Source organism: Cyprinodon tularosa, unplaced genomic scaffold, assembly GCF_016077235.1.
Source record: "Cyprinodon tularosa strain WSP-4 unplaced genomic scaffold, ASM1607723v1 ctg354, whole genome shotgun sequence".
NCBI classification, from domain to species: Eukaryota; Metazoa; Chordata; class Actinopteri; order Cyprinodontiformes; family Cyprinodontidae; genus Cyprinodon; species Cyprinodon tularosa.
The window spans coordinates 598,955-614,010 of NW_024039068.1; the positions used below are offsets into that span (position 1 = coordinate 598,955).

A 15,056-nucleotide genomic window follows, 5' to 3' on the forward strand; every position below is an offset into this window, starting at 1 on the left:
CCTCCTCGCGGTTCACCGCGGCAGCTGGTAGGTGTTTTTCATCTAAGTAATCCAAACTGCAGGCAGCAGGATAATAAAAGCGAATATATTCTGCTGGCAGATTTCTGCATTTTAAGTTAATTTAGGCGTCAATAAACTGTTTAAGAGGAGTGATCATAGCCTCTGATCATCAGCGCTGTGTCTCTCTCCCTGCGTCAGATGATTAAACGCGCCCGACGCGCTGCTTCAGCTGCTCAGACGTGCTGCGCCTGCTGCTCAAAACGCGCCGCGGGACCTTTTGCTGCGCCTTGACGCGCGTCAACCATTGACTTTGCATGTAAACTCGCTGCTTCTGTCGCGCCAGCTGTGTCCGGTGTGAACGCAGCATTAGTCATTCGTTGCGTTCGCCTGTCTGCTAAGCTCAAAACAACCGCGCCTGGCTTGACGGAGAAACCAGGAGAACAGCTGTGCATATTTACGACAGTGCACTTTTACTTTCGCCCTCTGGGGTGAGCCTCGCTGGAAAATCAACACCGGTTGCATAGTGTACCTTTAAGATAAAGTGTTACTAAACATCCATATTAGAACTGTTTTGGTTTTTCTTTCTCCCTTGAAGCCTGATATCATTACCACTACATAGTGAAAAAGATGTAACTCATACTGGAGATCAAGTGGCTCCTATATTTATTACATTGTTTCTTACCACTGTTGTGAGCTTCCAGCTGTGACGCCGAGTTAACTGCCACTTTGCAGAGCGAGCAGTAAAGAAGGCGCCGGGCTTTCTCCTCCTCTGTCTCTGTGTCGGTCTCCATTTCAGCTTCGGCTTCATGGTCCACATCTGTTTCTGAGGGGGAATTTGTCTTTGACAGTTTCTCCTCTCCATGTGAAGCCAAGGTAGTCTCGGAGGCTACTGTATCACCTGGAGTCTTCAGAGAGCATAACGGTTCAGGTGTGGAAACAGCTGGGGCCACCACAGGGTCTGCTTGTTTGATCAGGGAGGATACTACAAAGCCAGAGGTGATATCTGTGAAAAACAGAATTGAAAATGATCTTTAGTTTATTGTAGTTATACCAGAACAGTGGTGTCCCTGTTTATCCTTAAGAAAATCTTGAAGAATGGTCCTAGAAGAAAACAAAAATACCTTAAAAACACATTGGTTGAAAGCAGATACTGTACAGAATGACACATTGGTTGAAAGCAGATACTAAACAGAATGACATTATCCCTAGCCAGTTAAATCCTGTAAAAACTTGGGCTGAAAGGTCTGCACATTTTTTTTTTTATATATATGGAAACTGATTGCTCTCCTACATCCACCTATTACACAGCCAATCAGCTTTGAACCACACCTCTATGAAAGCTAATCGGCATCCAAGGTTCATATTAAAAGGCCCCCGATCGGCAACTTGTCTGCTCCTGTGCGCAGGCGGTGGTTTTGCTGTGTGACGTCATTCAGATGACCCCATTTCAACCCATCTCCAGCCCATCCTAAACCATAGTAGCTAAAACTTTATCAGTTTCATTACTGCAGAACTCTTACTGCATTCCGCGTCTCATTTCAACCGGCCATGTTAAGCCTGGTTCTGCCAGAGTTTCTGCCCAACGGGGAGATTTTCCTCTCCACTGTCGCTTCGTGCCTGCTCATCATCTCTCAGCATGTGTTATCCAAACTGGACTTCCATCTTTCAGGTCCCCGAGTGAAGCTCTAGTATCAGCTTATGCAGTTCATTGGATCTCCCCATAAAGCTCAGCAGACCGTCTCGCTAACTATCAGTCTACAGACTGACCAACTTCATCTGTCTCCACTCCACCACCAGTTTCAGGCCTGGGGGGGAAACAGCCCTATTCTTTGCTCCTGTTAATGCATATCTATCAAAATTCAGCGCTATGTTTCCTGCCGAGGTCTAAGCGCCAAAGACCAAGTTTCTTCTAATTGTCCTTTCTCTTCGTGATAGTTTTTCAGATTGAAATATTTACATATACATGTGAATGCACTATATCCTCCTTTTGGCACCTTTTTTTGACTATTGAGCTGATGTAACAAGTTAATTTCTCCACTGTGAGATCAATTTTAATGTGGATCTTGTGTTCCACCTTTATTACCTAATGGTACTTTAGCAGCTGTGTTGTGTAGCTTCTCTCTCCTTCTTGCAAGCAGTGGTTCCTGCAGGGACCAGGAGCCCAGGACACATTCCCTTTTCTCTTCACATTTAAATTATTTGATAAACCAGTACAATAAAATAATCACTCTAGTCTTGTCTCTGTCAATCTGACAATAACAGATCCATCAGCAGGGGGAAAGCTATTACTCAAAAACAACATATAAAGCCAGATTACGGCTTGCAATTGCACCTTGGACAAAACGCTTAATTGTTGGAGATATGTATAGTGGTATAATAAAAGCAGGCATTTTAGGTTACTGTGACGACCATAACAACTGGAAAAAAAGTGGGAACAACATCCAGTTCTAAAGTACAGAGGTGGCAGCATAATGTTGTGTAAATATTTTGCTGCAAGATGAAAGTGACATGGGAGCAACATCTCAGGACATCAGTGAGTTAAAGCTTAGGCCATAATGGGTCTACCAAAAGGGCAATATTGACATACACTCATATTAATTACAAAAGAGCTGCAGTACAACGCAGACAATAAGGTAGAGCAACCGCCATGAAAACTGAAAGGTAGTGCGAGAGCATGGAGGCCTATAAACTGACTCAGTAACACCTGTTCTATTCTTTAAATCAAATTTGAAAAGTCTCTTTAAAACTAAACCCAACCACATTTGATAAAGTATGGACAGATAAATAAAGTAATATTCAATTTATACTGATCCAAACAAGAAGCAATGTATGAAGAAAACCTTTTTTTTTGTTATTTATATGAAAAGTTAAATCGACAGTTTATATTTATGAAGTAAAGCTCTAAATTTGGATTTCTGATTTGGTAGTAGTGTAGTAGAAACAAAGACAGCAGTGGATCAATGTATTTGTCTCACAAAACAACACCAGAAGTCAGACTATTGAATACATCAGAACTGCTGCAACGTTCACAAAAATGAAATTTCTCCTTACTGGCAGCGGCTGATCGATGCCAACCCCTCCGAGTTCTCCGCACTGTAGCGTCACGCAATGAAGATCCGCGAGCCCGGAGAGCAAATCAATAGTGAATTATGTCATGCTGGTTTTGTGCACCATTATATATGGTTCTTATTTTTCCCCAACAGATGTGACAGTAGTTGGTGCCACGGCACCCTGTAAACCTGATATTAACAAAGAACGCCACGGTCAAAGCAATATGTCAGAATGAAGGTGGAAGTTCTGAATATAGTTTTAGAGAATAGAAATAGTTTATATAAAATTTGTTTTTTAGTGATACCGCTCCTGCACTGAGTGGCTGAATGAACACCTAATAAATGTATGGAAATGTATACACTAAGATATTTACTTTTACTATCTCAGTGTTTGCGAGCATCCAAACCATTAACTGCTCAAAATGGCTTTGAGGCACATTTTTACTTATAATACCCTCCTTTTACACTTGACTGACTTCGGCTATAAAATTTGCAGCCCTATCATAAAACCCACTGCTGCCTTTGAATGCAGATCTTTGCAGCAATGAACAAGAGCCAGCAGAGGATGAATATACATGGACTGCTGGGCTATTTCAAAATTCAATGAGGCTGTGGTTTATGATGGAAAAAATATGCAATAAAGTTGAACATATATTGAGAAACACCCCATTTTACACCACTGAGTAACACACTGTGGTCTGGAGTGTCATTTTGTGTTTTTCACACTTTATGACACCTCAGATTGTTTTTCAGATGGCAAACTTTAGTTTGACAATAAAATGATCAAAATCAAATCTTCATGCAAGACTGGAAACCATCCGCACTGGTCTGTTCCTCTCCATTAGCAATAAAAATCTACCACCTCCTACAAACACTAAACAAAACAGCATGACACTTGCTCTTTCTTGTTAAACCGTATGCCTTACATAAGGCTAGAAAACACTGTATCTCCCCTCTTTCCCCTCTTTCAAGTTGTGATTTTACTGTAGTTCCTCTCGTCCCACAGTTAATGAAGCCTTCTTCTGCATTTTAGACAAATCCTAAAATATATTTTCAATGTTTGAAGATGAAATTTCACTCCTTTTTGCTGTAGTTTCCAAAAAATATATCATATTTTGATATATTGGTATTTCATATTATATTTTCATCTTTGTTAAAGACTAGAAATTCAAAAAATAACTCAACTCAGCTCAACTCAACTCAAAATAACTCAGACTTACATCTTTTCCAAAATGGTGTCATACAAAGTCTTCCTACTTCATTACATTTTAATGAAGGGAAGTAATCATAACAAAGCATAAACTGTATTGTCACACAAAAAAAAATAAAAAATAAAAAGCATGTTACACTGCCATAATGTAAAGATGGTAAAGGGTGGTTTTTCACAAAAGTTATGACGTTTGTTCCAATTTGAACTCATTTGTGTTTAAATTTGTACCAGATGTTGTTAAGGGTTTGGAACATGACTCTGTATTAAAAAGGAAAGATTTCAGCCAAGTAAAGGTCTATAAACGTAACCTGGGAAACCTCCTGAATTAATGGAAAAAGCAGGATTAGTAATTTTACTCGCCAGTAAAAACAAACCGAGAGTATTGATTATTAAGCTTGTCCAACTGAAAATTTCCCTTGACATTGAGGGTTGCTGTCACTGCTTAAAATACAGAACCTTTAAAATATTCTTTTCTTGAACTTTTCCACATTGTTTTGAAAGTAGAAGTGAGTAGAGTATCCAAAGATTGTACTCAAGTTAGCATAGATTTTAACTAAAGTAAAAGGGAGACATCCAAGAAATGACTAAAGAGTCAAATGTATTTGGTATAAAGACCACTCAAGAACTGAGTAACTGCTCTACTTGCTATCTGTCTCCATAACATCTGATTTAATAACTAAAAATTATGTAAATATACACAACAAACCTATAAGCAAATTTGGGTGTTTAAAAGAATTAAATAAAAACTGAAATATCATGTAAAAAAATTAGACAAAAAAAATACAGGTGGAAGAAACACTGTTCATAATATATTACAATATTTTTTACTCTAAAACATATGCATGCAATACTTACAGTATGTTATATATGTAGGTTATGACAGGGCAAGTTACTTCCAGTAACAAGATACAGTAAAAGGATTTAATGGAAGACAAGAGTGGGATTTAAAATGTTTTCTTTTTCCTACTCCTTTGGAGCTAAATGAATTGCATTACATATGTCCTGGATGCATATAATTTTATTGGCATGCTCAAAATGAACACAACGATATAATAGAATAAAACAAAGCAGCTGGAAAACAGAAAAGAAGTCTAACCTAATCATAAACAGTAGGCGTATATCTCTCTGGGTCATTTTTAGTTAAAACAAGCTAAGTTAAAACAACATGCTGATTTTTGCAGTTTCTGTCTTAGTCAGGTAAATAAAATACTGCCTTCTTTTTGCACATCTCTGGTGTTGCTGCTATTTTCCTATATCACTGCAGTAAAAATGTCCACAGCTGTATATTGATTATTTATTCTTCAGATGACTGCACAGTATATATATTTATAAAAACACTGTAGAATACAGTATTTTTATTTTGTTTATTTTGGTAACACTGCTACTTATTTATTTTTTTATACGCTTTAAGGTCCACATTTGCTGTAATTCTGCTGTAACACCACATTTTCCCCATTGTGGGACATTAAAGGGATTTTCTATTCTTTTATTCTTTCTAGCCCGATATTTTACTTAAGTGAGAGTCATGCTAGTTCCACATATTTTTACTTAAGTAAAGGTAAAGATTACTATACTTAAAAAAAACTCATAAATGTACTTTAAACATTTATTTAAGTAAAATGAATTCAGTAAATATAGAATATATTTTAACTTGCATCTATCTAGAAGACAGAGACCCTGCATCAAACTGATAACACTAAACCAAAAATACTGCATATTTGGACCAGATATACTAATGCTCTGAACTTCCATATCAATACGGTTTTTTTGCACCATGTATTTTTTACTTACTTTTTTCTCCCACACTCTTTACATTTGATTACTGCTGCACTTTATGGAATGGAAATGTTCATTTACTGTCTGGAAAGCTTCACTAAACAAAATTTCATTCTGTGTACACTCTGCATATACAAAATGACAATAAAATATTGCCTAACAATAAGAAGTGTTATAATATATATATATATATATATATATATATATATATATATATATATATATATATATATATATATATATATATATATATATATATATATATATATATATATATATATATATATAAATATTTCCCTCTAGATGTGAAAAAGTGGTGGAAAATTATATGAAAGGAATTAGTTCCTTTTATTGAAAAAAAAAAAATCAAATTTCCAGTCTTTTAAGTGAAATATGCTAATTCAAATAGATTGGAAGAATTTGAATATATCACATGAAGCAGATATATATCAGGATATTTAGTTTGAAATTATATAAAAAAATAAAGCTTAATCATTTAAATCTCTGACTGCTAAAGAGATAGTAGAGTGCCTCTGTTTCAGTTACTAAGGTTTAGAAAATGTAGCAGCCAGCATTAGTGGGATACATTCGGCATCCTTGGTGCATTAAAAACAAAACTGTTTGAAAGTGAAATCATAAAAGGGTCTAAAAAGGTTTTTATTTGGCAAAAAGTAACTCATAAAGAATCAACTCAGGTAGAAAAATAGGCGTTTAAAAAATAAGAAGGTATATTATGTTCCTCCCACTTTGCAATATTATGTTGCTTTATTTTCAAAATGAAACCCACTCAGAGACTCTGATTATGCTTTTAAAATTACACATATAAAAAAATCCAGCATACATAAATAATTGTGCAAGGGCATTGTGTTTTTCATAGTAATTTTTGACATTATAGAATAGATTCATATCTCGCTGACAATCTGACTTATTTGTTAGTACCATAAGAAAAGTTGAAATTATGCAACATAACGTTTAAATCTTTATAACATATTCCTTTTAGCATTTGTAAAGTCAGATGATTTGAAATAACAGACAAAAAACAAATTGTTGCTATAACTGTTTGGCAGTGAAGTCTTTTCTCTCTGTACTTTGGCTCTCTGCTGCAGTTATTTTTGTATATTTTAACTAAGTCCCCCTGACAGGATCTGTCCATCTCATGACCTCAAACAAGGGCGCCGTTTGATTACTGTTGCCAGTAGATGATGGAGCGCTGGCGGAGCGGCATGGAGCCCCTGTGGTTGCTGACCTCTGGGTGTCCATGCGTTTCAGCAGTCGCTGCAGATGTCTGCTGATGATTTAAGGAAGGCTATTATTTTCAGCTAATGCTTCCAATGCCTTGAAATTAATATCTGTTGAGCATTTGAAGGGCTTCACATGGACTTCAAAAGGATTTCTTTTTGCAGTTATTTTATCATGATAAAGTATGTAGATATTATTTGCTCTCTCACCTGCTATATTTCAGTAAAAATACTTCCAACCTTCGCCTCCTTTTAGTTCAAGCATAGTTAATGAGGAGTCCAAACATTAAGTCCTATCTAATTTTGTGAACTTACATGACAGCCAAATCTTTCATAAGTAATGTTTATACAGCAAGCAGACAGCCTCAGCACTACCAACAATTAACAGCCACAGAGTCCCAGCCTGTGTGCTGCTGTGTGCCATGCATAAAAACAGCCTGAAATCACAGCGATTAACTCATCCAGGCTTGCTGTACTCTTCAGGCTGCCATCACACCTGCTTCTCCCGGCAGCTTTTCAGCAGCTGAGTTGCCAGGTTCAGTGTCATTCCCAGGAAGTGCAATGAAAAGGTTTAAGGTTTAGAGGATTCGGAGCCTGTGGGCTATCACTGAACTTCTCAAAATTTCTAAGTTGATCTGAGAGCAAAAAGATAATAACTTCCAGTTAAACATCAGGGATCCATATGATTTTAATCCCTAATGTTTAAACAGCTGTAGAAAATTATTTAAACCCACATGAGGAGTTTCTGTTGAGCCGTTGTGTAACACAGTAGTATCCAAATCCAGTCATCCAGTTCCAGCTCCAGTGTAGTTAACAGAAATGGTTGAATTACCTCCTCAGCATGTCATCAGGTTCTGCACAAACCAGGTCCTAACTCATTGGTTTAGACCCGCTGTTCTAAAGCAGAGATACATTAAAACATGCGGGGAAACAGCCCTGGAATAGAACTTAGACATCCCTCCAAATTTCTCTCAAATTATGTTTTAAGGATTGCTTTTAAAGATTTCTAAACAGACTTGAATGCTGGAAATCTTTACAGCTGCAACAAGGATTCAAACCTCATACCCTATATTAAAGATGCAGACTTAGCCCACTAAAGAACAAAGGGTGTATTATTTCATAGGAATTATCCAAAATAATGTATCGCATTGTATATATTGTCTCTATAGAATACATGGATTTTACTATCTAACATACATTATTTTGCATTCTGATAATCAGTAAAGTTTGGCTTCAGAATCATGATACAAATATGAACATGGAATTTAATATTAATATGGACTGTACAAGAACATTGGATATTAAAACTATGCAATGTCCTTCTCAGGATGTTCCCAAGAGGCTCCTCTCTTGGGATATCTGAGGAGACAGTGCTGAATGTTTGATATACTGGCACGGAACGACATTCCTCAGTCCTGATCCAATGATAAGTACAGTTTGCTTCCCATGCAACCAAACACAACTGATGGTACAGAGCAGCATGTTTGTATCTTTCTTTCCATTAGTTTTGCAGAACAAGAGGCAGGAACCAGAGATCCAGCCGTGACTGACCCACCAGTCTCCTCCTCCAACAGTCCATTGTTGAAGAACTGCTACAAATGTGTAAAAAGTTCAGACTTCTACTCTCATGCATATATCTGTGTTCAAGCTGAAACTCTCTTCCCTTCTGTGTGGGGTAAAACCCACTTTTATTGCATTACCACCATCTAACGTGCTAAAGTGAGAAAATCAGAGTCTTGCTCTCGTCTGATGTAATGTGACCAAAACTGAGTCCCTAGGCAATTTGCAATTCCATTTTGTTAAATTGTGTTTATCTTGCAAAGGAAATAAATTGCCCAGCTCTAGTTCTTATACACAATAATAGCACTATTAATGGGGATTAATGGTATTTTGTGAAGCTTTGAAGCTAAACAAAATAACAGCTTATTAGCTGATTAACATAAAAGCACTTGCAGACACATCAACTGAATGTTTATAGATGTTATTTACGTATTTGATTTACATGGTTAACACATTCCAATTATTCTTAATTACTTTTAAAGCCAACTTGATCTCATTACCTATTTTCTCTATGTGCACAAAGTTTTGTTTTGTTACCTGGACTATGTTTAAGCTGATATTTATATATATATATATATATATATATATATATATATATATATATATATATATATATATATATTTTTTTTTTTTTTTTTGTAAATTCTTATATTGGAATGGAAGTTGTTCATTTCATATGTGTTAAATCTTTTTAAAATGATAACACTAAAATTCATTCCTTTGAGTGTGTGTTCACAAGACAAAACATGACAGCCTCAAAGTTGTTTTATTAAATATTAAATCTTGTAAATCCATTTAGCTGCACAACAGTGAACTTCAACATTGCTTTCAGGTGTAATTCTTTCATAATGTTTACAGCTACATTGCTAATCACCTATGAATGATAATGACACAAAGAACAAAACAGCAGCAGCTTATTCATGTAATTCATGTTTAACCTATACATTAAAGCCCTACAAGATGAAAGGACAATGAGTGATATCAGTAATCAACGGCTGTCCTTATCCATCTGCTTCCTACAGAAACTGGTTCTCATGAGTGTTTGCCCTTGTATGGGGGGCGAACCCATCTACCACATCGTCATTAAAGAGTCATTTGATGTTGGAGGGGCAGGTGATTAAAGTGTACTTTGGCTGGCCTTGGACACCCTGCTTTCTGGGAACCCTCCAGTAATCCATATCCCTAGTCAGTGCGACCTAACAGGCTCTGTAAGGCCCAGTTAAGAACTCAATCCCCTCTCATTAATGGAGGTAATGACTGTGATCAATCTAAAGTTGGTAAGGATGAGATGAGGTGGAGGAATAAAGACACAAGTGATGAAGACCAGGTGAGAGAAAAGCAAACAGATATGGGAATTGATTCAGAAGATGGAGAGTTAAAGAGAAAGACGGAGAGAAAAGAGAAAAGTAAGAAAAGTTTGAGAACAAACAAACGCCGAAAAACCAGTTTGAAGGAGAAAGTACAAAGAGGTAAAATAAACTGGGTGGGGATGAGAGAGATAAGATTAAAGCCGAGTAATCGAATAGGGACACAATTAAGCTGGAGAAATTGAGAGGGTGGGAGCGCTGGAGGCAACAAAGAAGGAGAGAATTGAGCTGGAGGAAAATCTGGATGGGTGCTGTGACCTCCTTGAGATGGGACACGGCCTCATCCTTGCCTTCCTCTCTCCTGATGTCGCCTGAGCGATAGAGAAGGGAAAAATCCTTCCACTCTGCTTAAACTTCCAAGCAATCACTAGATTCCCATGAGATCTGATTCCCTTCTTCATTCAAGCTGGATTAGCCTGTTTAATTAAAATGATCAAGCTTGATTATCAGCTGTCACACCTTAAAGGACAGAAACTCCTCAAAGCCCCAGAGTTCTGTCAAATTTCATTCTGCCTCACTTTTTTTTTTGCTGATTATGTCAGTTTGTCAAAGTAGTTATGGTAATATAAAAAAAGGTTCTGAATTGTTTTTAATTGACTCAACCCTGTTTTTAAAGCGATTTTGATCAACAGTCATACAGGCCTTTTGAAGACTAAATTCATTTTAAGTTGCTTCAAACCCTGAAAGATTTTTCCCTCGTTTCCCTCAATTTCATCAGAAAGTTGTGAAGACTTTAGTTAAAAATATGAGCAAACTTTGACAGCCAAAAAATCCATTTCAAGCAAATCAAAATAATATCTTCAAGAAACAGGTAATATACACCATATTCCAGCTATTTATGTACTGTACTGTATATAAAATGTTTTTAGCTCCAACCTTGGAGCAAGAATTTCTATTTTGGGAACATACGTATGTTCAACTCACATAATAATGTCATCAAATGATATTGAGGCTAGTAAGTAAGAATCCCCTTCATGTTTTTGAAAATCCAATATTGTTTTCAAGGTTGGAAAGTTCATTATGACTCTAACTTTTATATATTTTAAGCCAAATGCTATTGGGCTTTTTTAAAGCTGAATTTTAACACATTTTTGCCATGCATAATTCTCCATTTTCAAGTTCAAACCAAATTTTATGTGATGATTCTGCACTTTTTGGTTGTTTCTTTTTTAGTTTTCAGTTACACTTTGATTTATGTCATTCCGTGATTTCTAGCTATTTGGTTTCATTTCCATACTGTATCATTTTGTTGTTTTCTTAGACTTAGACTTTGACAGATTTATTTTTATCATTTTGTACACACAAGTGTAGACAAAGAGAAATTTCGTTTAGAACAGTTCTCTAGAAAATTAAATTTTTTTAAAGTGCAGCCTTGATAAGTTAAAGCTGCAGTCTGTAACATTGAGGAGAGAGCAGACTTCGACTGAAAATTTGAAGAAAAACAGGTTTCACGTCACTCCCCCACCCTCTCTGCTTCACTCATGCCCCACCTCCAAGCTCCACCCCTCTCACAGCATCTGCGCGGCTACCGCATGCGACCAGAAGGGGGGGGGGGGGGGGGGGGGGGGGGGGGGGGGGCGGGATTCAGCGTATGTGAGCTGTGATTGAAACTCCATCAGACGCTCCTCTGGCTGTGATTGGTTGTTTTGACTCGTCCCGAATTATTCTTTCCAGATTGAAATACAGGAAGTAGGCGGGACCAATTGAAGCAGTTTTTTTTCACAGGTTACATATCACATGTACTGCTGTCTGGGCATAGGGACAGTTTTAGCCAATATGACAAAAAAATGATTTTTAAAAACTTACAGACTTCAGCTTTAAGCACCAGTTGTTGTTGAGCTGCTACTACTGTCTCCAGCTCCTGAAGCACTCGCTTCTCCTGGCTCAGGGCAGGAAGAGGACGATGATGGCAATCCTGTGAGGGTGGTAGCCCCCTGGGTTGAAGCGGCTGATCTGGTTAGAGCAGCAGTGGTGCCATCAGCAGGTTTAGCAGTGACAGATGATGATGGAGAATGTGTGGAAGCCATAGGGGGCTGGGAGGAGCCGGCTGGGGATTGTTCAGCATTTGGCAGGGAAGCATCTAGTGTGATCTCCTCATTTCTCCTGCAGAGGGCTGTGCTTCCCCTCTGGATGCCAAAGATTGCCTGGGAACAGTCTCAGAGGAGCCTCCATTCAAGTAGAGCTCTTTGTTTCTATCAGTGCGGTACAACATCAGCCCCCCCAGGCCAACAGCACCGTCCGGTATTGCTGGACGCAGCCAAGACCCCTTCAGATTGATTGCGCAGCAATTACATATCTCCTTTTTTGAAGGGAATTCGAGTCGGATATTATCCATTTTGTTTTCCAACGAGCGGACGTTGGAGATCAGGATTGATGGAAGCGGTGGTCTGTGGGGATCTCTTTAGCTTCACGCATCTCTTCCTCCGTCACTTATTTTCCGCTGTTGTTTTGTTGACATCCGTCCGTAGCACTCAGTAGCTTTTTGAAACGGTGAAAAACATCAGTACTTAAAATATTTGGTGACCGTAGCTCCAGCAGGCATTGGCGATCATAGCTGCGGGTTTGAAGTCTAGTTTGTGTTGTTTTAAGCTGCATATTTTGTTAAATTGCTCTTGGCCGCTGCCTTGGAGCGCCGCCATGGTAACAGTTTTCTGGTTGTATTGTTTACTCTCTGTTGCTCCCTTGTAGAGCCTTCTGCCCACCTGCTCCCAATCAGTTGATTATTCAATTCTTTGTTCTGTTTGGCATTTATACTCATCATCTTCAGTTACTGTTGGCTGGTTTCTCTTCATTCATTCATTCATTCATTCATTCATTCATTCATTAATTCATTCATTCCCTGCTTAACCCAAGTGTTTCCCTTTATTCTGTTTCCTGTGTTCCTTGATCAGTTATTGAACTGAAGTCCGCAGAAAAGTCCTGGAGCATTTTGATCAAGACACACTGAAAAGATTATTGAAAGGGTTTTCTTATTAGGAAAAAAATGTAAACATCTAAGGGATGACCCAGGACTTTTGGACAGTCCTGAGATTCGTAGGATATATATGTTAATACTCTGGAATGATTAAATAAAAAAATGACCTTCATTGCTTTGTGGATTGAATATTTTCCTCCACTGTATTGTTGAATTGAGACATTGTTTTAACAGCAGCAAGTGGAGGTTTATTTAAACCCACACCAGTTTTATTCTTGTTTAAAAGCAAATTATCCAGATAAAATTTTTCTTGGTAACCTTTATTGGTTTCCCGCTGACATATAAAATGAACAGAAACAAGAACATCTGCAGATTTGTTCTTGTACCCATCAAGTTCCCTGCTGTCTCTGATACTTGGAACTGTTTCTTTTTATAGCCAGGGATATATGCATGCAGAACTGACCACTAGGATTGTGTTTCCAATGTAGGACAGAGAGGTAGAAGAGTGCTGGAAGGTGTCAAAAAGTTCTCCTGCTTAGGAGAGGGAGAAAAGGAAAACCTACACACAGCTCCTGCCTCCCTGCAGCCAGCAGTGTTGTACAGCTGCTGTCAGTGCTCCCCTGACAATCTGCTCTTTAATAGCTAATATCAGGGTACATTTCCTCAGGCACTGGACTGGAACTGAGAGATGGAGGGATGCGCTGTGGGCATTTATTTCAACCTCTACTCTCTGCGGTGCTGCTGTAAGGACATGCACACTCAAACCTAACAGGCTGCTGCTGAGTCATCCAGCTTATACAGACCATCGCTCTGTAAACTTATGCCCTGAAGTGTCTCAGGCAACATGCATGCTCTAATTATGGATGTTTAAACCAACACTCTTACTACATGTTTCTATTAATATATTTGTCCTCACTGATTTGTTAAGAACACCTGGAGTCTGAAACATGATAGGCTGTTTTTAAGTTACATGGAGGCAGTGGGCAGATCAACAAAATTAGATCCATTGAACTAGAGTAGTGTTAAATATGTGTGGAAAACCTCATTCAATTTTAAGGAAATCATGACACCTGCCAAATGGAATTCTTTTGTTCTTGTTGATGTCACTTTGTTCTTTAAACCCTGTCTTTGGGGCTCTTGTTGTTTGTTATCGACAACAGATGAACTCCTTCTTTCAGTATGTATAAGAATAGCTGTGTGATTGTTTAAGATTTCGAAGGGCTTTATTAAGATTTGTACGGTGATCTATCAAGTAAGTAGGTAAAGGCTGACTGGCAGAGACAGTAAAATAATAAATATTGTATAAGTAATGTGGAGCATTCTGCCCTCCACCCATCCGTCAGGGGGAAAAAAGCTTCCTCTGCCACTGTGTTGCTTGTTACGCAAACTACAGTGGATTGGACTTTCTCTTAATTCAGCAGCTGAACATTATGCAAAGTATGACAACTGAAATGTAACATAAACTTTTTTATTGATCTTGCTATCTTCAGTAAAAGACCACATTTCTGGCTTTAGGCCTCCTAGAACGTGTTCAGCAATGATTGGTGGGACAGTGAAGGCAGGAGAGGCTCTGCATTCCACTTGACTAATCCTACTACTACTGCTACTTTATTGGTTTATAAAGCTAACTAAAACAACCATGGCTGCAACTTAATACTTACTAATCCTGAGGTTCTAAGTTTGAGCCCCGCGCTTTCGTATAGAACTTGGTGCTTCCAGGTGATTAGCTGATTTGAGGCACTGAGGGAGGGTATAAGGATGGAGCGACCCCAAAGGGTTAGGTCAAGAAAGACTATGTTAAGTTAAGTTAAAAGCAAATAACAGGATCTTAAAATGAATACTAAAACTTACACACAGCCAATGGGGGAAGCCAGGGTACCAAATCCAGTTACACTATCAGCAATTCAAAATGGCCCTTCCCAGTCAAGCACGAGCCAAATG

General features: G+C 38.0%; 1 protein-coding gene across 1 annotated transcript in view; it reads right to left on the bottom strand.

Annotated features, from left to right (window-relative positions):
* Window positions 1-15,056, bottom strand: part of znf385d (zinc finger protein 385D) — a 65,528-nt gene that overhangs the window by 17,390 nt on the left and 33,082 nt on the right. Inside the window, exon 3 of the mRNA XM_038295394.1 lies at window positions 683-1,003. Coding sequence (XP_038151322.1) covers window positions 683-1,003 — 321 coding nt within the window. The remainder of the gene's footprint in view (window positions 1-682; window positions 1,004-15,056) is intronic.